The following is a 26,133-nucleotide window of genomic DNA, read 5'->3' as shown; positions in this document are numbered from 1 at the left end:
TCCGACGATAGATTGATGGTCGGTTTTAACTGATAGTAGGTACCTATAATGTAGTTCGATTAACATATTCCATTTTCTTTTAAAGGTAAAAAACCTAAAATAATCCTAAAAACCTAAAATAATGAATTCCGAGTATAAAATACCGCCATTTTAATTTTTAAGAACAACAATCAACATTTCGTCTTATTTTATCCTAAATGGAATCCCCTCTTCAAAGAAACTATTCTGATCGATAAACTATGTAAAAAAAAAACAAAAAAATATTTTAATATTGCTTTCATTTTGACGCATGAGAAAAATCAGTACCAAGAATGGGCATTCTCCTTTATCAGGTCACGTGTCCTTATCGAAAAGTCGTAAGACGTCAAAGTAAACTGCAAAAGTCAAGATGTCATCCGGTGGCAGCATAGAAAAAATGTCAATGGGTGTCAGTTTCATTTTCTATTTATTATATTTTATTATTCATGTTAGATTTCGAAAGTTTTCACTCCTGCCGGCACTCTCGGAGTGCAACCCGTTTTATTTTTGCTTTTTGCCTTGACAGCTGTAGGTATTCCCGTTCTGGCTATTATCACCAACACTTCCAAACTTACAGTAAACTTTATCACGAACTGCATTTTGTTACGAGCCGCTACAAACCTTTATATTTAACCGACAGAATGTTTCACCCAAAATAAAGTAAACATTTGAGCAAATCATTGTTTGCTTTTTGGCTTGATTAGACTTAGAATTTCTTTCTATGATGCGAATTCTTATCATATTTGTAGCAAAGAGAAACAACAAACCCCTTTTAAGCATTTTTAACTCACAAAAAAAACAAAAATCTTTGCGTCTAACGTATTAGAATCAGAACTATACTTGATCTTTACGATAAGACGATTTAGCAGCAACAATTTTCTATATTTTTTGATGATTCGGTCAACGGATTGCGAGAGGAAACGCGTGCTCAGCAGTGGGACAGTAATGGGTTGATGATGAATCTAGAAGCTAGATAGCGATCATATGGAATGTAGCTCTTACCTATTTGATCGCCAGCTCAGCACGAAACACTGCAGCATTATTTATTACAATAGCATTAATGAAATTGTAATAGCGAAAACGCGTATCGTCGATGCTTAAACATAACATGTCTGGTAGGGCCGTAAGAATTGATAAATGTGATGTTCTACATTGCTCTGACTCAGATAAAATATAGGATGACAATAAATAACTCGAATTAACGCAATGTCGAGCGCCTGTTCAACATTCGGATAACCCTTTCGAAGGACTTTGTCTTTAGTCCAATTGTAAATAGTGACACAAAGATAATGTATAAAAGATACTAGAAATAAAGATAAATGTATCGTATTTGATGTGCCTACAGAAATCCTATCGTGAAAATAAAAAATAAAACCAATATCATCGTAAAATATCAAATCGGCTATACCTAAGCTACAATCCCATAGATAGGCACGGATCTCCTCTAGGAATGAGATGTTGACGCCATAGTCCAATGTGTTGTTCCATGTACACGTTTCCACAACAAACCACTACAAACACAACAAACACTACAAAAACAAAGACAAAAAAACAAACACAAACACACAAATTTAGAACAGCTGCAATATTTATCATCAACCCATTATCCCCTCTCCCACTGTTGTGCACACACAATTCTCAGCATGAGAAGGATTAGGTCATAGTTCACAGCGCTGGCCAAGTGTAAATTGGTAAACATATACCTTTGTTTTTTTTAAGACTTCTCAGATATGCACGTTTCCTCGTGATGTTATACTTCACAGTTTAAGCAAGTGATAATTAATTTCTAATACGCACATAAGTTTGAAAAATCAGAGATGCGTGGAATTTGAACCTCGGACCCCTGACCCCTCGATCAAGAGGCTGAGTTGCTTAACCATTGGGCTGTCACTGCCTTTTTATCAATCTTCTTATTGATACACAGGTAAATCATTCTAAGGAATAACGCCTAGTTCCAATTTATTTAAAGCCACGTGACCATCACTAACAGGGAGGTAATAAATTGATGGCGATACGCAACGCCCCACATTTACAGTTACGTATGGCCCAAGAGACTACAATAGTATCATAATGCGCAACATTAATGGCTAACTGAATACAGAATATATAACGATTATCGCCATTAACTCATTATTGTCCTACTGCTGGGCGTAGGTTCTTTCTCTGAGTGAAAGGAGACTTGGCCAGAGTCCATCGCGTTGGCCAAATTCATATTACTATACTTGACACACTTGTGAAAACTTTTAAAAACGAAAATAGGTTTTCTCAAAGCAATTTCTCCTAAAAGAACTACAAAGTGACTTTATTCTTTCAAAATATGTGATGCTCTACATTCGCGTCATTATTTTCACGAAATCAAAGCATAAAAAATGTTCGGAGAATTTCACTTAAAAGTTACAAATTCTTTTTTGCAGTAAAAATGTCAATAGTTTTTGCGTGAGTGATTTAAAAACGTTCGCAGGGGTCGAGGCCACGCGGGAAATTCATTTTGAACTAATCCAATTTAACGCATTCAGAATCGCCACTGCAGGGCACGTGTCGCTCTCGCATGTATTAAGCGGCCCACAAACGTAGGCACTGTTAGTTACAGACACAGGCTGTGTACAGTTGCGCAGGTTACCCTCATGTCTTTTTTATAATAATAGAGTAGTAGACGAACATGCAGCCAACCCGAGCATAAGTAGCTACTTTCGCCTATGGACATGTAATCAACCCTAAATAAGATTTGATTCTCACCTAAGGTCGGCCACAGATTCGCCGCTACCTCTGAGAACGACTCTGGAATGGCTCTGATATGTAGGCACTTACAACATTCAAACCAGCTTTTGTTAGGCTGAAAGGTATGGCGGTGGTATCGCTGCAGTCGAACCACAGACGGTATTACCATCATCAATGGCGTTTATGCTACTAAGCAGCCCCTTAAGCCGTTGACGTGCAAGAGTCCAATTTGTTGTTTGAACGGCCAATGAAAGGTATACGTTTGATTTTATTAGAAACATTCCGTTAAGAGTAGATTATTTACTTTTGACAGTCGCCTTTATCACTACTTAATAAACGGCCGATAAAAATATAATTCTTCACCATTTTTTGCCTACAAAAGCTTGTCAATTTTTCTGTCAAGCGGAATTAACTGAAACCTAACAATGTCTCTATTTGCGCAGATGTGTCGGATACACGACACAACAGTGTTCACGTTTGCGTGCCGCCTAAACGTGAAACAAGCAAGCTCTATTAAAGGTTTCCAAGTGTTCATTAATATTCATACGTTGATAGGTACAATTTATTTGCACGGCGCTTGAATTGACGCTTCATTGCTGTACCCCTAATCTCAGGTGCCTATGTATTGATCACAGACACAGTACAGTACAGTATGATAACCGAATGGTTAAGAAACTCAGCCTCTCGAACGAGGGGTCCGAGGTTCAAATCCGCACAATCCCCATCCGAGGTTCATATCAGGCACGCACCTCTGATTTTTTTTTAAATTTATGTGTGTATTAGAAATTAATTATTACTTGCTTTAAACGTGAGGAAACCTGCATACCTAAGAGTTATATAAAAAAATCAAAGGTATGTGAAGTCTACCAATACGTAATTGGCAAGTTGGGTGGACTATGGCCTAATCCTTCCCATTCTCACAGGAGACCCGTCCTCAGCAGTGATGACGACGACGAGTATGTACAACTACTTTATTGCATTTTTCATATGAAAATTGAAACAGCTCAGACTAAAAGCATGTCAACGCCTTATGAAACATCGCGTTAGACTTGCACTTATGTGAGTACAACTTTTGTTTCGGTAATATTTTCCGATATTTTGCTGGCAAATATAAACATTTGATTCCCATAAATTCTCAAAATTTTATCGTTGGTAGGCAAATATTAAATAGAATTTTATTTAATAATACCAGGCGTATGAGCTTGAAATAATCCTTCGCCTTTGGAATTGAAGGCCGAATGTACTCAGTGCCTCCCTTCGTCCCACTACACCTGTTATCAATGGCCGTAATCCTTCTTGCTTCCATAGACATAGGCATTAGGCGTGACCCAATCAGTCTGCTTCATCGGCTGCTAGTCAGCAAGATGAACAAAAGAACATAGGTTTTTATAACAACTTCTAATTCATTAGCCACGAACCAGCCTCCAGCTTGATTTAGTTAGGTGCTTAAGTACGTTACTGTTAATGTTTGCTGTTTTATGTTTACATAATGTTTGAGAGTTGCTAGAATAGGCACTTTTATATTGTCCCTGTAGTTCCGGGACTAGAATAAGGCTACGGTAACCTCTGCATGTCATAAGAGGCGACTAAAAGGGGGCTTTCGGGGTTGCGGGCGGCAAGAGTGGGAGCTCTAACCGCCCGGCTAGCGACCCCGGGAAGAACAATGGAATGTGTGACCTCATAACGTCGTGCGCTCCACCAGGAGTGGCGAGCTTCATCTCGGCGGAGCCTAACGGGGCAACGCGCTAAGAGGACTCCGGTTGCGTTCCTTTGGAGATCCCGGAGTCCTTCTACGCAGCGCTGAGCACGGTCACCGGGGGGGGTTTTAGTGCGGTAAAAGTCCCACATAACTCGTCATCGCTCCCACGGCGTCGGGTACCTTTTGAAGGTTTCCCCCTCGTCAACAAAAAAAAGGCACTGTTATATGGTTTACTGTGGAGGTATCACCGCCGTACCTATTTATAACATGAAGCAGATTTGCATAGCAGTAAAGGTGGTAGAACTCTCAGTTCGACTCCGGCGGCACCACCACCACATCTATTTCTACTTAATAAGAGCAGCGTTAAGCCCTGGTGTGTAGTGGTTAAAAGGGTGTGGTGAGGGTGACATAATTTTCCGAAGAATTACAATTTAGTCCTCAGGAATAGCGGCGCATCTCTGGCCGACTACAGTAGGAATCTAATCTTATCTGGGGTGAATTATAGATGTCCATGAGCGACAGTAGCCAATTACAATTGCCAATCAGTGGATTGCATGCTCGTCTGCTACCCTTTATTATAAAAAAGCTACCTTTCGGTAAAAGGGTATGACTGAGTTATGCTCGTACATTAGACGACCACTTTAGTTCTGTGGAATGCCAACATATCTATGATCGATAGTGACAACTTACCATCAGTGCAGGCTCATTTGCTATTTCTATATCCACACTAATATTATAAAGAGGAAAACTTTGTTTGTTTGTTTGGTTGTAATGAATAGGATCAAAAACTACTGGTCCTATTTTAAAAAATATTTCACCATTCGAAAGCTACATTATCTAAGAGTAACATAGGCTATATTTTATATGAAATATATTTGATAAATAGATGTTGTGGCGGTACAAAGTTTGCGGGGTCAGCTAGTTAAAAATATATTTAAAATTAATCAGATGTTGTCTTATTAAATGTCAATACATAGGCGACCGAGCATCTCTGTATTTATCTTGTTCTTATATTAACTAGATTTAATTTAAGATACTTAATAATAACTTCGCTAACAGTGCCTTCTGCTGTGACATCTAATATTGTGACTTAATTTATATTATTTGGCATCTTAATAATTTGAGCTAGAAGATAGCTTAAGAAAATGAAATTATTTTATTTAAGTGAAACTTTTTAGGCGCGTTAAACACTCGTTGGCTGAACAAGAAACATGGAACTCGTCATCGTCGTCGAAGGCTTTATGATCAAGGATTAAAGCTCAAAATGGACACTAAACACTTCTTTACAAACCAATAATAATAATAAAATAGCTGTACGATACAATTCACAACTTACTTAGTTTTCACTTCTATCGGCAGTTTCAAAAGGAAAGGGCCTTTTTATTTCTATGATTACATTTTAATGAACCCTATGTATGACAACTTGGTAACTAAAATAATATCGGCTTGTATACAAATATAAAAAATATTATTTCTCTTTTACACAAATAAGTACCCAGTCGATACTCAACAATCCGTAACCAACAAACAGCAAATATTTAAATAAAATATTTATATAATATATATTATTCAAATAAGAAAGCGTAATTGTGGACAAATATCTTCACAAAAGTGTTATGAATGTGAATATTTAGTGCCTCTGAAAAGATAGGCAATTATCATAAAATATACAACCCATAGCGGGTTTGTATTGTGCACCTTTTTTGTTGACAAGGGGGAACCTCCAAAAGATATAACGTATAATAACTCGGGAGGGACACCCTTTTACGAGGGATTTTTATGCACAAAAACAACCCCGGTGGCCGTCCTTAGCGCTACGTGGAGGACTCCGGGATATCCAGCAGAACACAACCAGAGGCACGGTGTCCCAATCAGTCGTAGCTTCAGTGAGCATTTAGGCTCACCAAACGACTACAATAGCGGTTTGAACTCCCACTCTCACCACCCGCAATCCCGAACCCACTTTTAGTCGCCTCTTACAATCAGGGAATACCGAAGCTCTATTCCAGTCCCGAGACTACAGGGACTTGCATTGTGCACCTACCAACAGATGCGGTTGTTAAGCATAATAATGCTTCATTACGGTATTTGATCTGAAAAATCCTCACACAATTCTATTGTAACGACCTCATGCCCCATTTGCATTTAAAATGCAAATCCAAGAATAAATTTTGCATCACGCTACATTAGGCCATTCCTTTAACGTAACTTTTTAAAACGGTTTTTTATACTTTAAGTACCTACTAGGTACATTAGTTACTTCGAGAACTCGAACTACAGACCGATAATTGTATATTTTATTCGAAATAAATTTACAAAGTCGACCCAATGTCAATGTATTAGGTGCAATGGACTATAGATTATGCTTATTTCAGTTGTAAGTATTCAGAAAAATATAAATTTGACAGTCGAGTTAAATTTACGAGATGCTCAAGCATCATTCTTAAAATAGTGTTGTATATGCGAAAATAAAATTCAATTTCATTTTCACACTCATATGGGACGGAGGTCAGAATTATAACGTGTAATATTTCATCGGAGAGCTTTCCCTAGCTTAGGCTGGCGCAGATATAATTGTAAATTTTACGCTTATTACGTCATACGTTCTTTAGAAAACTTTCATGTAATATCCGTTCTATTAAGCCGGATTTAATCACAAGTTTGTTGTTTACAATTTGTGTTTTTTATTAAGATTTCAACATCAACCCATTATTGTCACATTGCTGGGCACGGGTCTAATCTCATAATGAGAAGGATTAGACCATAGTCCACCGCGCTGGCCAAGTGCGTATTGGTAGACTTCACATACCTTTGAGATTTTTTTTTATAAATCTCTCAGGTATGCAGGTTTCCTCACGATGTTTTCCTTTAGCAAGTGATAATTAATTTCTAATACGCACATAACTTTGAAAAATCAGAGCCTGGGATTTGAACTTCGTACCCCTCAATCGAGAGTCCGAGTTTCTTAACCACTAGGCTATCACTGCAATTATATTTATTAAGATTTAGTATTCTCTAATTCGGGTTGATTAAAGTTTGACGATAATTGAATACAGTGCTACGTGTAGTAGTCGTAGGCTACGACGCATCTTCTCAACAAATCATACATTCTTAGAAACAAATTTATGAAATTTCTGCACGATCTTTTGAATGTCGAAATCGAGGCGCGATAAAGATACAAGCCTGCGTGCTACTCTTCATATATGAGGTGTAAATAAATATTATAAGCATTTAGGTATACTTATCATTTCTCCCTGTAGTCTCGGGAATAGAATAGGGCTACGGAATCCCCTGCCTCTCCTAAGGGGCGACTAAAAGGGGACTTCCGGGGTTGCGGGCGGCAAGAGTGGAAGCTCGAACCGTCCAGCAAGCAACCCCGGAAAGGACGACGGTATGTGTGTTCGCATACCGTCGTAAGCACCCGATGGTGTGGGAGGAGCCAAAAATGCTCCCCTCAGGGCAGAGCCCGATCGGGGCATCGCGCTTGGAGGACTCCTGTTGTGTTCCCTCGGAGATCCCGGAGTTCTCCAACAAGCGCTGAGGCAGCCAGCGGGGGGGTTTTGGTGCGGTAAAATTCCCACATAACCCGGCGTCGCTCCCACGTCGTCGGGTACCTTTTGAAGGTTTCCCCCTCGTAAACAAAAACAAAAAGTATACTTATCCTTAGGAGAGTGTATGTACACGGCGCTAGAACATACCTGTCACTCAGGTGCATTCAAATCTTGTTTCGCATGGCCAAGTGGAATCTGAAAGTATATAAGTGTATTAACTTAAAGCGTTCATTGAGTGCCATACTTTGTAGGTACATCAGCTGTAAGAGAGTATTGTGGGACAGTAAGCGGCTTAATAGAGGTGACAGGCGCCCTACCTGCCTGATGACCCATATCGAGGAAATCCCGTCATGTGATCTAATGGAATGCACTGCTATATATAATATCAACGTAAATACAGTGTTTTAATACTTATTTTACAGAAAAATATTAAGCAATGATCGCGTATTATATTATGCCATCAAAAACATAACTTCTAAAAAAAACAAGTCTCGCCTGTCAGTTCTTCTACCGTAAAAAGTAAAAAGTGTTATTTAAAATCTTTTATGTTTTAAATAAATTATTAATGTGGCAATTTTGAAAAAAAATACTGTTCCTGAGAAATAGACAAAAACAAACTTGTCATCATAATCTGACCGCGAACGAGGCCGTGGATAAAAGCTAATATTCTGGTAATTAAGATACCGACCAATGAGGTCGAGGGGTCACACTTTCGACGATACTGGTCATCGAGGTCACATTTCCGATTGAATCGGCACTTGGGTTCTAGTACTGTTTCCTATTTAATTTCCGTTACCTTAGAACTAGTGGCATAACTATACAGTATGGGACCCGGGGCAAATACATCGCATGGGGCCCTAAGAAAACTCATAACATTGTCATTTAATTTCTATATCTAGTCTATTTGCTAATGACTAATGTCTAGTAGTCATTAGTATATGAATAATAGACATTCTTGCTACCGAATACTTACTTTGTACGTATGTAACTGTTTGGTCATGGCATAGATATATTATCCTACTAACGTAGAGGGTCATGGCGAAATGTTTTTTCATGTACCTACCTATAAACATTATACACAAAGGTATTTCAGAGATTTGATGGGTCACCTTTGAGCTCGCAGCCTCTCGGACCGGGGGCCCCGTCAGGCCGGGTGCTCATGGCATATTGCCGCCCTATAGTTACGCCACTGATTGAAACTTGGTTAATGAATTGATCTCTATAAATATTTTGACAAATCTGATTTTACGGGATGGACCGAAAAGTCGTTTGCTCCTTCTATAATAAAAAGTACAGAGATTTTTTTCTATGACCAATGAAATTTTGTCGCCATAGGTATTAAAGTTAGGGTATCGATGTTCGTGCTCCTAAATAATGGAGTTATTCGGAAAGTACCGCCCATTAGGATATGACACCATAACCTTATGCGAATCATACACCTACCCAATCGATTTCAATCAAGTCTCACTGATTAGGATATTTATTTATGTAACTAAGTAGAAAAATCGTTGTAAATTGTGTTTCCTAAAATAATAACACCTAATATTATTATGTTGTAGACTAATAGTTAATGATGAAGTTTAGTATTTCAAGACTTTACCTATTATTACTAAGTAATTTGAAACCAATCCTTTTTACAATCAATTTCAACTAGATTGCTGGTTCCAGGAACATACACAAAAACGAATAAAGAAACATACACACACACGCACATACACATACACACACATAAACAAATATTTATAAATTCATTATTTGTCCGACTCCGACTAGTATTCAAGCTGGCTGCGTCCTCTTCTATCCGTCAGTGCATAGGAGTGTTAACACAGACTCCAATTTATATGCAAGTGTTACCACTTACCATCAGGTAGATTGTACCTTTGTTAGCTACTTTAGTCTTAGAAAAAAAACCTCTGTGCCCAGCGATCGTTACTTTCTTTCGTAATATCAAATCAATGAGTGAAAAAATAAAATATAGCACAAAATCTTCGGTTATAAAATTTAACAATACTTAACTTAAATAACTTGACTCGTAAATCTTTTCTGAGAAAAATATTTCAGCGATCGCACGTGGAAACGAATGCAAGCAGACAGATTGGACAGTTTTATAAGATTTTCACTATTTGTTACATAAATAAAATCTAGGAAATTTCAGGTACAATCCGGGATAAGTTTTCTATTGTTACGCTTGTATCTAAACCAAATAAATAAAGAGACTCTTTGTGATTTCAAAACTAGCGACATTCTAAATCATGATATACTTATTCGTACTGACATTCAAAGAACCTTTGAATCTTTATTTAACTGGGCTATTATTGAAATCAACTTTCAAATAAATGCATTAGATCTTACAGATAAATAGGATATTTCCTACTTTGGAAATATTTATGGATCGACGTGGTACCTAATTGAAAATACTTACTAGAAAATGTCTCGATAAATGGGAGGCCAAAACTAAATAGATTGATTATTAATAATGAACACGTACTTAATCTTCAGAATTAGCTACAAACCGGTGGCAGACACAAGTCACTTTTTGTTACGAATGATTACAGTTTTCTATGAACTTAACTATTGTGCTGTGGTGAGACTATGCCGTCTTTATTTTAGCAAACAGTTACATCAGATTTAGTGAGTGCCCGTTTTCTAATTTAATTATTATTGTTAAATTGTATATAAAATTGTCTAAATCCTTCGAGTACCTAACTTAATTAAAAATTAACGCAAATTGCAAATGCGAATCACAATATAAGTCTGTAAAAGGAAATTAATCATGAAATGGTTCAGAGGAATGCGGGCAAGCCCGAGACGGAGTGAAATAGCGATAAATGGTAAATTGCAGAATAGATTAAGCCAGTGCAGAAATGAGCTCTCGTGTAATTTTTCACTCATTCGTTCTTCATTCGTTTAATCGCATCCCTTTGATTTACATTCGTTTCACGATACATTTGTTAGAAGAGAGTGGAAAACATTCAAGAAATATATGTTGCCAGTAATGAGCTAGCCTAGTGGTTAAGAAACCCGGCCTCTCGATCGAGAGGTCCGAGGTTCAAATCCCAGGCACCTCTGATTTTTTAAAAGTTATGTGCGTATTACACTTTAAATATCATTTGCTAAACGGTGAAGGAAAACATCGTGAGGAAACCTGCATACCTGAGAGATTTATAAAAAAAAAATCTTAAAGGTATGCGAAGTCTACCAATACGCACTTGGCCAGCGCGGAGGACTATGGCCTAATCCTTCTCATTCTGAGATGAGACCCGTGCCCAGCAGTGAGACAGTAATGAGTTGATGATGATGAGTATTGAGCTATTGAGCTGAAACTATATTTGTAATTTACCGTAAACACAAGCTCGGACTTAATAACATTGTTGTACAAGATTCGTATAAGAAAGTACTAAATTAGCAATTGATCGTAAGAACAACGTATAAAATATCCATAAGTAACGACGACCACGCCTTAGCATTAATTGAAAATATGGCGGATAACTTTTCTCGTAAACGATTGCTTAATTAACTTAAGAGCCCGCAGAGTAATTAAGAATTTCATATTATGTAGGTGAAGTCCAACCTAATAAGTTAGGAACCCATTAATGTCCCACTGCTAAGACGGGCTGGACACAAATCTTGTCTCAGAATGACAAAGGTTTTGGCCATAGTCCACCGGGCTGGTGAATTGTGAATTGGTAGACTTCAGACACTTTTGAAAGAATTTTTCTAAGAACTCTTAGGTGTTGATATTTGAGATTTTTCGTCACGATGTTTTCCTTCAATAGCAAGTATTAGTTTATATCTATGTAAGCTTTTCATTTAATTAGAATTTAGAAACTAATACACGAACTGTGATGTGACTAAAATAGGAAATAGAAATGGAAATAGGTTTTGGCACGGCCGTCCTTTGACATGGTACAAATTATTTTGACCGACAACATAGACATGATATTGCCGATGCCACAAAATGGACCGCAGTACATCAAGCCATTATGGATGCTGTTAATCATGCTCGTAACTATGACTAAGTGTATCAATTAGCTTCAACCTAATGTGGTGAACATTTACTTTAGTACTAATTATTATTTAAATTTACGTAGATAGTATTAGGTACTAACAAACATATATATTAGCAGCCATGTTAGTGATAAAATGACACTTTTTATTAACAGACTAACTACACTTTATAGTGATACTCTTTATGACATTGAAGGAAAATTTGAGTCTAAATTACTTTTGATTATTCAAGTCCAAGCTAGGCTAGGTAACATACCCGAAGAGTAAATATTTTTTTAAATTTAAATTTAAACCGGCCTGTCCACAATTGTTTTCACTTCCCTTTTATTTTGCTGATCGTGACATCTGTAGGGAGCCTGCTAATTAATGAGCCCGGCCTCTGTTTATTTTCACAAAAGATGATTCAGATCTTTTCAGAATTATGCGATCTGTTCTTGGTCACGAGGATTACAAGCCTCCTGAATATTAAAATATTCGCCAATGACTCTTATTTCCTTCCTTTGTTCAGCAAGCCTAATTTATTTTTATTTTCATTGGAATAAATTAACGTAGTCTATGAGCGGACGCACTTAGATTCCGCAATAAACCTCTGAGATCGTTGTCTGTTCGTCCTCAGGAATTAGGTAACCATTCCAAATAAATTAATATTCTTGCCTTCGTTTCCTAAAGTAATTTCGGTACTATGCTAATAATTATTATAATTTGTTGACCTATTAAATCTGGATAAACTCCTTTTTTGTATTACATTGAATTGAAACATTTTGTTGTAGCTACATAATTATGTGCATATGTTCTCTTTCTAAATATAGTAGTTTTTTAACGTAGTAGAATCCTCTGTGGTTCGACTGCGGCGGCACCACCGCCCGCCTAATTCTGCCTAATAACAGCAGTGTTAAACGCTGCTGTGTTCTAGTTTGAAGGGTGTGGTAAGGATTACTTACCCAGCCATTCCACCTTAGTCCTCAGGGGTAACGGCGCATCTCTGGCCGCATTTGTGGGCGACCTCTGACAGGAAACTAATTTTATCTGGAGTTGATTGCAGACGTACATGGGCGGCAGTAGCCACTTATCATCAGATGGATTGCATGCTACTCTGCTACTCCAATACTATATTAAAAATATATATATTATTTATATACAGTTTAAATATTTCTAAATAAAGAAATGCAATTTCACTTCCAAAATAAATAGTAGCGGGAAACATTTTTCTGTAACCTCTTACCTCTTTGCGTTACTTCATTTTTCCTCACAAGCAGGTATCCGCAATTGTAATCGCTATGTGATCGAAAGACGAAAAAACAAATAGCCTCCTCATTGTAATGATTTTTTTATTTTGCATTTTTTACTTTCATTTTTATTTTATTTAATGATTAACTCTCTATTTTAATATCATACATAAATTATTACTTTGTGTGATTATTTTGATTTACTTAAAAGACATTAAAAGTCTTGAATACTTCTATTTGATCGTATCTCAAAGTGATCTTCTAAGTAAATCCATTTGCTTAGAGTAAGCTCGAGAGAATGGAGCATCACTTTTTTAATTACCTCATTATTTACTCCCGAGCATTTGTTCTTTCTACTTATTCGTTGCGTTGTATTAACCGCTTGGAAAATGTTGGCTTTAATTAAAAATACAAAGAGACCGCGCGATTTATTTGCGGCGCCAAAAACCTACTCCAAATACCATAAATGTTTTGTGTAAAGCACGAACGCTAACATTTTTCATTAATAGGCGTTGTATTTTTTTCATTTGTAAGCTTCAAAAAATTAGTGTATATTTTGTGGTCAGTTACCGTTACTACAAAAAGAATGGTAAAATGTTTAAAGTAAAAAATGTGAGCCGTCACGGGACGCCTGGCAGATGTGAAACATCGACATTATTTTGTAAAAGTAATACTCGTATGCAGAAAAGAACATATTGTGATAGGAACTAAATATGTCATAATGATAAAATAAAATATTACGATTGCGCATGGCGACGCGTCGCCACACCGTACACACTACTGCATATAGACTGTATATATATACCATCGTATAGCGTCGCCACGGCATGCGTCGCCACGCCAGAAATCGGTTTTACGTGCGGCTATAGATGTTTCACATCAAAAATATTCGTTTGGTTAGCTATGAATAACTACTCGTATTATAACAAAGAAACTTATTAATTGTAGATATACAGTTATGAGCCACTATTGGGGAGGTAGGCTTATCCGCTTTGCACATTAGTTCATTGGTATGGAATAATGTGACGCGAAATTTCGTCATAATATCGGATATGTGGAAGTGAACGTCAATTAATTTTCATTGTTGTCGTATGGAATTTGAATATAATGTGTGCGAGTTAAAACATGTAATTAGAATTTTTGGAAATAGTAATTATTCACAATGATTCTCGCACTTCAATCTTTACAATTCTAATGAAAATTTTTAACTCCACCAGTTACCAAAGATAGAATCTTTAGTAACTGGTGGACTTAGAATCTGTCTTTACCAGAATATTTTATTAGAAGCAAAATACATTTTGATTGTTTTTTTTTTATTTTTATTATTTTCAAATATTATTAAAAGTTACAATTACGCATTACATACGACTAGATTTTACACGATTCAACCTTATACAATATCATCTATATGACTCCAAGGGCATTTCTAATTTGACAAGTACGAGTAGGTTAGTTACCCAACTGGGTAACTCCCTTTCAAATAATGTTTGAACAGCATTTTCGAGGAGACAATCTATCAGTTGACCGCAGAACATCCCATTATGAACGTGTCGTTCCATTATGAAAATGACCCAGGCAAAATGTATGTAACGTTGTAGATAGATGTGCGATCTCATTTGAAACGCCTCTTATATTAATCTGTCTTACGATTATTGATAATCAAATTAGATAAATTGTTAAATATTTATAGATATATTGTTTGTTAGATAGATTGATTATTGATAGATAGGTTTTTAATAACGGGCAATAGCGAACGGCTAATGCATGAGAAAGAGATCACCTAAATAGAAGTACTATTTAGGTGATCTCTTTCTTTGTCTGTAAATAGAGGGTGGCAGACAAAATAGTATTTCCCTATACAATGTGTATTAACTTTATGTCTATCGTAACTCAGCCGCGGAAACACAAGCAGTGCCTATAAAAGTATAAAAAAGAATGGTGGTAAAACCCTCTGTGGTTCGACTCCAGCGGAATCACCGCTACACCTATGCCTGCCCCATAAAAGCAGTGTTAAACGCTGCTGTGTTCTGGTTTGATGGGTGTGGTAAGGGAGACATATTTTTCTGAGGCGTTTCACCTTAGTCCTTAGGAGTAGCGGCGCACCTATGGCCGACCTCCGGTAGGAATATCTGCTCCTATCTCGGGTTGATTACAGATGTTAATGGGCGGCAATAGCTACTTACCATCAGATGGGCTGCATGCTCGCCTGATACTCCTATATTATAAAAAAAGAAAAATATTATATTGTATGTAGAAAATGAATCAAAAGCCATTAACATAAACTAGTTATACTGCGCGGTTTCATTCGCATGTAAAAACAGTTTTCACAGCGCTTTCCCCACTTTTCCATTTTTTTTACTTCCAATCTTAATTTTAAAAACTCAACTCGTTTTAATAAATCTATAATTTGAAAGAAATTAAATTCGTTATACTTCCAGACGTTAGAGCGTTGAAACAAGAAACAATCACTGTTTTTTTTTTTGTTTGAACGCTTTATAATATTTTAGGTATAGGTATAGGAGCAAAATATATAATAACATTCTTGCAATGTTTTTTAAATTTCAACCATTCAAAGGACCAGGCGGGTACGTTTACACGAACAAAATGCTGAGCCCACATCCGCCCTGCAGGTATCGGCATTGCGAAGATAAGGGGTAATTTCCGTTTCTTCCTGTAAGGTCAACCATCGACCTCCAAATAAATATATTTTATTCGGAAGACCCAAAGGTTTTATCTTATCTTGGCACTTAAGCATTTATAGTTAACTTAAAAATAGAAGAGGTTTACAAGGTTTAACATTTTGAAAAAATGTGTCAGTGCAATTACATACGAGTAGATACAGAATTTTCGAAACTAATTATCTTTTTGATAAAACTACTGCTGCTTTTATAGCTTATTTATGCAAATGTAAAATTACAAAATATCGACGTGATTAAATGAAAAATAATTTATGCATGAAGTTTTAAAATATAAACAATGCTTTAATAAAGAGATTTTCATTAAATTCTCTAAATTGTTCTCCCATTTTATGTAGATCTTTTATTTGGGGATACCGAGTTATTTATGTTAGAACGACGAGGACCACTTAAATACTCGTAAAATCCCATTAAAATCAACCGCCCGCACTTTACCGTGGCCTGAAATATACGACAATAGCTTTTAAATAAGTTTAAGCCCCGTTCCGTTATTTAACAGCTGAACACTTCGGATAGTAAGCTGCAATAAAATTCTTCAATTAATTCTATCTTCGGGGTGCATACCTCATTCATATAAATAATTTAGCCGTAACAATAACAGTTTACTTAATTTTTACGCGTAGGTAGGTCTAACGATAACATTTTATATGAAACGTTCTCTACGGTGACGTTAGGGCGAAGGTAGGGATTATTTACTTTTTATAGACCTTTGTCCAGTGGCGGTGAAATGTTATAGACATTTTTAATTTTATTAACAAAAAATATATTTTACTGAATATCACCATCAGAGTAGTAAGTACTTATATAATATAGGTAATATATACCTAAGTTAGGTATTTACAAACACAAAGAAATATTTTCGTAATTGAAATTCTACAAAAATATTGTAGTTCTTAGTAAGTTTTCGTACATTTAAACACGTATAAAATTATTCTTTCATTCTTTCATGACAATGAAAACCATATGATATTTAATAACGTATCAATAATATTTATTGATACTTGGAACCATATTTTATTCTATGTACGTACACATTATATTAATAACCAAGGCTATTTTAACTTATATACCTACATGCACCGCAGAGGAAAATAACACAGAAATCCATTATACGAATCCCATCGGAATATGTAAGTACCTGTTACGATCGCTCTCAGCCTTAATTTCACTACGACAACTTTGAGATACGACTGTTTACCTGCAAAGTGGCATGTTTACCGTGGATCCCGAAAGTTATGGTTCTACTCTGGTGAGTAGGTTTAGCCTTAGAATTTAGAGGTATTTTGTATTTACGTGGCACGTGTAGGTTGGTAAATAATTTATTTAATGTTTATATAGAGGACTATAAACAGATAATAGATGTGATGAATCTAATACCTTTAAACGAGCAATTCTTGTATATATATATATATCAACGAACTCGGAAACGGCTCCAACGATTTTCTTGAAATTTTTTATCTAGGGGGTTTCGGGGGCGATAAATCAATCTAGCTAGGTTTTATTTTCAGGAAATGTCGTTTCAACCGTGTTTTCATGGAATAAAATCCTCCTACAATATCATTAGAGTACGAAGCTAAATTTCGCCATTATTTACGAAGTTAGAATAGCCCGGTGGAGAAATCGGATGCCTTAAAACGCAGGAAACCTGGGTTCAAATCTCGGTCAGATTGTTTTTTTCTTTTTTTTCTCTTTTTTTCGTGTTTCTTATTTTTGTGAGAAAAACTGTTCTTGGGAAACAAAAATGAAACATTTTTTTTTTTTATTGACTTAGCTTAAAAAAGGTAGTCATTCAATTACATTACAACATTATTTGGCTCTTCCTGCCATCTATTGGCGAGTAATAAGTACTATTTTTTTCTATTATGAAGTAACTGTCATGTAGTTGTCATGCAACACTATCAAAGAGTATAGTAACCTAGGTAAGAAAAGAGAGGCATCTTACGTGATAAAATTGACACGCTTGCGCACAACCGCCGCCAAGTGAATTGGTATGAATTGTTGCTAAAGGTACATACGTATAAATAGTACGTATCTATATGATTCATATAAAATGCATAGTACCTATAATATCTCATATTTCATAAAGATGATTTTTTTTATACTGTGTGGAGCGTATTAAGAGTTATAAAGACGCTTATATTTATATACTATTTACTATATAAACAGTATTTTATAATAATAAATAAATACAAACGTCCATATAACTCAATTATGTCTCCACACATTATAATAAAATTAATCATGAAATAAGAGATATTATACGTATGATGCATTTGTACATATATTGAAGCGCCAGAATTGAAGGTGATATGAATAAAAAAAATAGATTAAATAAATATTTATTATATATTATGAAAACGCTCAGAAGGAATTCCAGAAATACAATATATTCTTCCATAATCAACATTTTTACAATTATACATCTTTATATGAACAAATTTATCACACTTCCATTATAAAAGAAGACGTTGCAAAAATCAATCGACAGTAATTCATAACTCAAAGCAAGAGTGATCATTCCAAAAACATAAAAATAGAAAAAGTATTTAATAAGTGTCACAAATTATTAATTATCAGCAATTAAGTCTGTCTGTAACAATATTAACAACTTAGTATATATGCAATACTAACAAACTATTTCAATATGCGAAATATTTAATTTTCACATTTTTATAATATTTTTATAAATATCTTCTATGCTTAATAAAATATTCTTGTGCATGTTGCTTAAGATGGTCATCATTTTCTGTATAAATATACAGAAACCAGATAATTTTACCAGATAAAATACGATTTATTTGTCTGCACCAGCACCATAAATAAAAATGTTATTTGATACATCAATAAATACTATCCTGAACTCATTTGTGTGGATATTACAATTAAACATTTTAGGTTTTCCATTTGTGATTTTTGTTTTCCTTTTGTCATTTTTCTTCTTAAATTTCTCTTTTCTTCCTGCATGGTTCTGTATTTTCCAATCATAAAAGCTGGCCCCTTTTTCTGATCTGCAAAATAAATGTGGCTTTATTAAATATTTATATAAGTAAAAGCAAAGATGTTAAAACTTATATTTAGATTTTTTGTAAGTTTTTGCTACAAAATGAATCAATATTAACCTGTAATTAACGCTTTGGATGTTGAAGATTGGGCATCATTGTCTGATTTCAGGTTAGCTTTGAAAATGTTAATTAATGTTTTACAATTTTTTTTTATATTTGGGCCTAACAATAAAGCAGATGTGGTACCAATCAAATAGTTTTACTTTCTATTTATATAGCTTCTTACTACCCATGCAGAATATAGACAGTCTGTTTACAATTTGTTATACATAAAAGAAATATAGACCTACCATTTAAATGAAGTGAAGCTACTGCCAAATTTTTTAAGCAATGATTGTTAGGAACTTTGTCTTCTGGTATTAAGTGGTAATCACACACTCCCTTATTTTAATAAATCTTCTCATATTCATGTTCTGGTATTTTGTTACCCAAAATGGAAAGCCAAGATGCAAACAACTCCACTTTTTACTAGGATGAGGATAGCGATCCAGATAAGCTCCTGAAAAAGTACAACACAAGTAAGAATTTAAAACTAACTTAGTAACTTATAATTCAGTTATAACTTCAATACTATATAAATTACGTAATGATTTCAATACTTGACGGAATATATTAAACTCTCAACACTTAGTTGACAGCAAATTGATAATGAATAACTGCCAAAAGTTGTATATTGGCACACTTAAAACAAGAAACTACAAAGGACTTCTTCCTCGTAAGATAATTACATAAAAATGAATCGATGTTGGTTTATGCCACATCGAAAGTTGCATTATGAATGATAAATAAAATATGTTTCTGTAACTTACCAAACTCCGCGCATCCGAAAACGCAATAAACTTTTCTTTTGGAGAACATTTTCAAGAGTTAAATCAACGATAAAACATAACTGGGATTTTGGAAAAAGTTGAACTCAACTGTCAACAGGAAAATTTTCCATTGTAGAACCACAGAATACCTATACTTAGAACGTTCCATTGCACACTTTCATCATAAATCAAAACATGGATATATTATTATAAATAAAAATATTAATAAATTAAGAAATATTATTACATAATAATTATATTTTTATTAAATTTATATATTATTTTTATTAAATACATGTTTAGGGGAATTTTCAAATAATTGAGCCAATTTTAGGGGGTTTTGACTTAAGTTTAGGGATAAATATTTTTGAGAGTTGGTAACACTGGTTGATGCCCCCAATTCTACAGATGAAGTTTTCCGGAAACGAATCTGAAGTTTTTTTCTAAGTGTACCTCCCTGGTGACGACTATAAGCTTTTATGTATGCGTTTGGTGACGACTATAAGTTATTATGTGTCTTTTTATCGTGACTTTTTATTTCAAATAATCGGTATTTTTGTTTTATGATTACAACACCGAGCAAAGCTCGGTCATCCAGGTACTGATAATAATTCGCCAAGTACGAGTCATGGAGGCTTTCGTACCACCAAATGTTAATTATTTTTTTCTTATTTTTATTCATTTTATTATTTTCAACAATACTTACTTATATGACACAACAATAGATGGCGTTGGGGTGATGATGAATGATACGTAAATTTTTAATAATACCTAAGTATTATTTGCCCCAACGCCATCTATTTTTGTGTGACATAACTAATTATGTCACACTAAAATATATGGCGCTTCCTAGTACGGTTTAACAGTTGATCGACAAATGCCGAAAAAATCCGGTTTTTATTTTTAGTATTTGTTGTTATAGCGGCCACCGTTATGCCATCCTCTGTAAAAAAATCATTTATCTATCTATTACGGTTCCGGAGATATAGCCCTGTGACAGACGGACAGACAGCGAAGTCGTAGTAATAGGGTTCCGTTTTTACCCTTTGGGTACGAAACCCTAAAAAGCATTAACACATTTTATGGTACATTGTAGAAATCGTAATAGAGAAAGCTAAATATTAACATTATATAAATTAAAAATATCGAAGGATTAGTATCCATATTTTTTTATTAATGGGTTAATGTAAACTTATTGTTAATAAATTGCAAAGTGTTCATTAACTTTACAATCGAACAAAGAGGCTGATTACAAAATAAACTTACAATAATTGGCCAAGGATAAAAAATCTGGGGTTGATTATAGATGTTTATAGACGGCAGTAGTTACTTACTACCAGGTGGGCTGCCTGCTCGTCTGCTACCAATATTATAAAAAATACTACAAATAAGCAATTCGAATTTCTGGTAAACTTTGGTTAGATTGAATATTAATAACGGGCGTAATTTGGAACACCTCTATTGAGTTCCTTTACCATTATAATGTTAGTTAATATGTTACACACGACCCAGAATTGTTAAGAGAATTTATGTTTTATAAACAAGTTACCTAAAAATACAAAATCTGGGGTTAATTCGCTTTGATTTTTTGAAAATCGGTTCCCAGTTATCTATCCTAACACGTTGGACGCGTTGGCGTATTTTCAAAAACATTTTGCCCGTGGTATGCTAATTTACCGCTCGAAACACAAGTTCCATTAAACCTTGATTAAACCACAATTCACAATATCGTCATCGTCAATCCATTGCTATCTTAGTGTTGGGCACGGGTCTCCTGTCAGAATGATAAGTATTAGGATATATTGTATTATTACTTAGACTTAAGCCATTAAGCCACCGCATATATCAGGCAATTATTTTTTAATTATGTATGTTATCTGTAGGGCAAGATATAATGTAATGTTTTTTGATCCAAACTTTGTTATGTACCACTAACCACGTAACTACCACATATTTTACACCTAATTTTTAAAATAATAATTTGGTATCATGAAAAATTTGCCACATGCGCTCAATTGAAAAAAAAATCACTATTTTGAATAGAACTCTTACCATTACAGTATTAGAGTATGAGCATAAGTATCATATTACAGGTTGTAATATGTAGATATTGTATTATCAGAAACTCAGGTGTACCTGCTTTCGCAATAATAATATCATTTCGATAAATATTTCATGAAAAGAAAAGCCTCTTATTTAAAAAGGTACCAAAACAACGTCATATTTATTATTAATGAGGAATTCTCGCGCCCTTCGAATTTACCGGTCCTTTATATCCGAAGTGTCATTCGACCTGTTATAACTTTCCTCTAGGGATGGCGTTTCTTTCCGAAAAAGATCGATTCTTACAACGATCGACAAAAAAGTCGAGGCTTAAAGCATCGATTCTTGAAAAATCGAACTGAGATCTATTTAGTGGCGAAGCTACCGGAAAAGAAACAAACAATCACTGAAATACAAATGTATTTGATACAAATGTACATACAAAACAAATACAATGTTTTATACAAATGTCTATAAAACATTTGTTAATATTCAATCAACTTCGAAAAAATAGTATTTTGATTTTCTAGGATGAAATATCGATTCACTGAATCGATCCATTACTAGACAGCGATAAATATAATTGATTTGTGGTCCAAAACATAGATTCTTCGATTAATCGATCTCAGATCGCCATCCCTGCTTTCTCTACCCTACGTTTTACACATTACTAATATTGTCAAGGGGATAAAATGGGCACGTATTTGAACTTCAGATATATTGTTGAGAAAAACCTCTACTTATTTCTATTTTTTTTTATAATATAGGAGTAGCAGATGAGCATGCAGTCCACCTGATGGTAAGTGGCTACTGCCGCCCATGGACATCTGTAATCAACCCCAGATAGGATTAGATATTCCTACCTGAGGTCGGCCACAGATGCGCCGCTACCCTGAGGACTAAGCTGGAACGCCTCGTAAAAGTCTGTCTCCCTTACCACATCCTTCAAACCGGAACACAGCAGCGCCTAACACTGCTGTTATTAGGTAGAAATAGGTGAGGCGGTGGTGCCGCCGGAGACGAACCACAAAGGGTTCTACCACCTTCAAACTCTATACTGATCATGTAAATTTAATATATGCTTCATAAAATAACGTAAAACCTTTACTTTCTAAAGCATTGCATAACTGTAGAAGACATCATTAAAATCGAAATGATGTTTATAAAATAAACTCATAAACTCGTCATTACATAACCAGTATTATAATATTGATCACCACGGAAAATCACGTAAATTGCGTAATATATAAAATGGTAAGAGTACTGGTTGAGCCAGAAATCAACGCACAGCCGAAATCTATACCGAACATAGGTTCTATATAGGTATAGCGTAAGTGAGCACTAAAAAGGATTTTTGGAAATGCCATCCGTAAGGGGTAAAATAGAAATTGAAAGGTTGCTTGAAAATCCGTCAATTTTGAAACAAACGCTATGAAAGTTTGTATTTGGCTTTCTAAATAGAAATTATGGAACATGTATTTTGCCCTCATCGCAAAATCAACCCCTAAGTGGGTAAAATGGGCGTTGAAAATTTGGTTGTTAAGCCATCAGTTTGAAGCTATCACTATGAAAATTTGTATCTGGCTTTCTGGATAGAAATATTAAACGCTTTTTCGCCGTGTTCGGAAAATAAATCCCTAACGCGCTAAAATGGGACTTGGTGAAAGTTTCAATTCTTATTTCATTTAATAATATGCACGTACGAAGTCGTGGGCAAATAATAGTAACATTATATGATTCGGAAAATGTTATTTCACGAGCACGTTAATTAATTGATTAAAAATTAAAATGACGTACTTATTTCGCTATCGGTAAAAGCAAAACTTTATTTTGTAATTCATTGAAAACGTAATCAGCATAAAATAATTTCGTGATCAAATGTTGGGATATAAATGTTAATGTTAATGTTAATGATGTTAAATCAAACAGTAAGCAGTTTGTAATTTATAATTTTAATAATAAATAATTAATAGATACACATTAACAATAATTAGGTTAATGACAATAAAGCACAAATTTGAGAGTGCTAACACATCTATTGCTACCTCAATTGTGCTCTGATTATTTATCTAAAACAGATGTCAATAGAATGCACGTAAACAAAGTAATTAGTCCATCTCTACTTAAAAGCAATGCTGTATTTGTCTATAGCTGTATTGTTATTAGGGCTACAGAGCAATAAGACGTGGCAATTTAGATAATTATTAAAATTCAATGTCAACTTTATGTAAAACAAATGCTTTGATACTCGAAACATGTGAATTTCTTTTGGTACTTAATTCGCTTAGCTATAAACAAATCGCATGCTTGCTCTTAATCTTCTTAACATAATTCTTAATCACATAAAACACTACTATTTACATACTCACCAATTAATTCTTAAGCTTAGCGTTTACCGTTTATAATTCCAGGTTGTAAATTAGGACCCACTAACAATTCTGAGTCAGACTGCCCCAAATTATCATTGGCTAGAGCTGCAGTCGCATCTGGATTACCACTATATTTAACAAACAACACTTCATGTTCAGAGGGCACCGGTTTTGGCAAAAACACTTGCTGAGGCTCAGGTTTTTTACTTAACACGTATATAATCGTCTTGTCTTCGATTGGTGCAACTGTATTTGCAAGCTGTTGTAACTGGGCAATACTTTTCGTCTCCTGTGAAGGCACTTTTATGAATATGATCTTATATACCTTTTTCTTAGGTATTACTGTATGTACAGGTGGCTCCTCAAATTCGGGAGGAGGTACATGAAAATATATGTCTTTGGTAATTTTTGGAACTACGACATTCTGTGCGGTGATCGAACCTTCCAAATCATCATTGATGACTTGATTGGTAATAACCTGCTGCGTAGGAAACCTCAAGTTAGTTTCTTGATTGTTTAGGACAGGTACATTTATATCTGCTGTGCTTACAACTGGGATGTTAAGATGGTGCACAGAATTTAGCTGTGAGTTGGTTTGTTCGCTCAACTGTATAGGTAAGTTTACAATCGGTCTGTTGTCTATAGGAATGTTTATATGAGGGACCGTATTAACCGCTAAATTATTTTGTTGATTTATCGGCGCAGGGACGTTCACAGTCGGCACGTTCACAGTCGGAATATTGATAACATGTTGTACTGTATTAACTGGCAAATTACTTTGTTGTTTTAACAGTGTGGACAACTTCACATTCGGTATGCTTGCTGCAGGGTTGTTAATATGTTGCAATGAATTAACGGCCAAATTACTTTGGTAGTTTATTGGGGCAGGTGAAATTAATGGTTGGATAGCCACAGGTACATCGGTGCGTAAATGATCTACAGGTTTATTACCTGTGACTATGTGCTCAAGCGGCGCACTTGTTGATAATTGTTTCACAGTAGAAACACTTACAGAAGGAACACCGACATTATGTACCGTACGCGTGTTTGCAGCAAAATTAGGCCTCACCTGCTGTCCAATTTTATTTTGACGTAAGTAATAAAAGTCCTCGAAAGGCACCGAATATGACACTACAGTTTCATGTGTTTGCAGGGCAGCATTTTCCTGTCTCGTCTTTTGCGTCAATCCTTCTTGAAAATTGGGTTCGTTCTTCGGCAGCTCGAATACAATGTTCGGGCGGGGATAAAAGTATCCGGCTTGAGCACTTCCCGTCAAAATGATGACAGCCGTGACCTACAAGAATACAATGGCAATGTTAGACAAAATGTAACATGATTTTGCGTTTCTGTCACAAATATGTTTTATCACTACTGTAATTTTAAAGCACATTATCGTTTTATCACTTCATAAAATTGACGAACTAAAAAATCCACTGACCGCTACAGACAGCATATTGGAACCGGCACTTCTATAACAGCACCATTGAAATTGGTTCGTGTTTAGATAGCTAAGTCTATATATAAAATCCCATCTCCCCATAACGCGGATTAGTTTGTTAATTTTGCATAAAATACACGTTTCGTATTCACACGCGCTTTCGCTACCATCATAGTGACTTTGACTACAGTCTTAAGATTTAGCGGGAAACGTTTCTAATGAACTGATAACTATAATTATGATAGAAAGATGAAATTATACTGTAATAGCAAGCAAAATAAAAGAAGCACAACTTTATTATGTCCAAATCTCCGTAATCTTGTTAGCATCTATACATATTATATATCACATACTATTTATATAAATAAACATTGAATTAACGGCGGAATATTTTAGAAAGTCAACTAAATTACCTTAAAAGCTCGTAACAATAAAATTTTGATAAATTTAATATTTAATAACAGCGGTACCTCCTCTATCAGAAATATTTCCATAA

The 26,133-nt window shown here is 35.1% G+C and overlaps 2 protein-coding genes and 1 long non-coding RNA gene across 5 annotated transcripts in view; 1 reads left to right on the top strand and 2 right to left on the bottom strand.

Moving 5' to 3' along the window:
• The window catches only part of LOC140743546 (frequenin-2), a 315,634-nt gene that overhangs the window by 282,302 nt on the left and 7,199 nt on the right, over positions 1 to 26,133 (top strand). The gene's annotated exons all lie outside the window — the stretch shown is intronic.
• Positions 18,244 to 19,944, bottom strand: LOC140743542 (uncharacterized). Its single transcript, XR_012102471.1, has 3 exons — positions 19,788 to 19,944; positions 19,269 to 19,477; positions 18,244 to 18,924 (listed from the first exon to the last, which is right to left on the bottom strand). It is a non-coding gene; the product is annotated as an uncharacterized LOC140743542 (long non-coding RNA).
• LOC140743545 (uncharacterized) lies at positions 23,786 to 25,718 on the bottom strand. Its single transcript, XM_073074897.1, has 2 exons — positions 25,638 to 25,718; positions 23,786 to 25,493 (listed from the first exon to the last, which is right to left on the bottom strand). Exons 1-2 carry the CDS (start codon positions 25,650 to 25,652, stop codon positions 24,216 to 24,218), a joined length of 1,293 nt encoding a protein of 430 aa, XP_072930998.1. The 5' UTR covers positions 25,653 to 25,718; the 3' UTR covers positions 23,786 to 24,215.

The sequence above is a fragment of the Epargyreus clarus genome, unplaced genomic scaffold (genome assembly GCF_041222505.1).
Source record: "Epargyreus clarus isolate Ecla_fem2 unplaced genomic scaffold, WU_Ecla_fem_2.2 ptg000007l, whole genome shotgun sequence".
In the NCBI taxonomy this organism is placed as follows: domain Eukaryota; kingdom Metazoa; phylum Arthropoda; class Insecta; order Lepidoptera; family Hesperiidae; genus Epargyreus; species Epargyreus clarus.
Note: the sequence above shows the minus strand (reverse complement) of the source record. Positions and strands in the feature narration are given on the sequence as shown.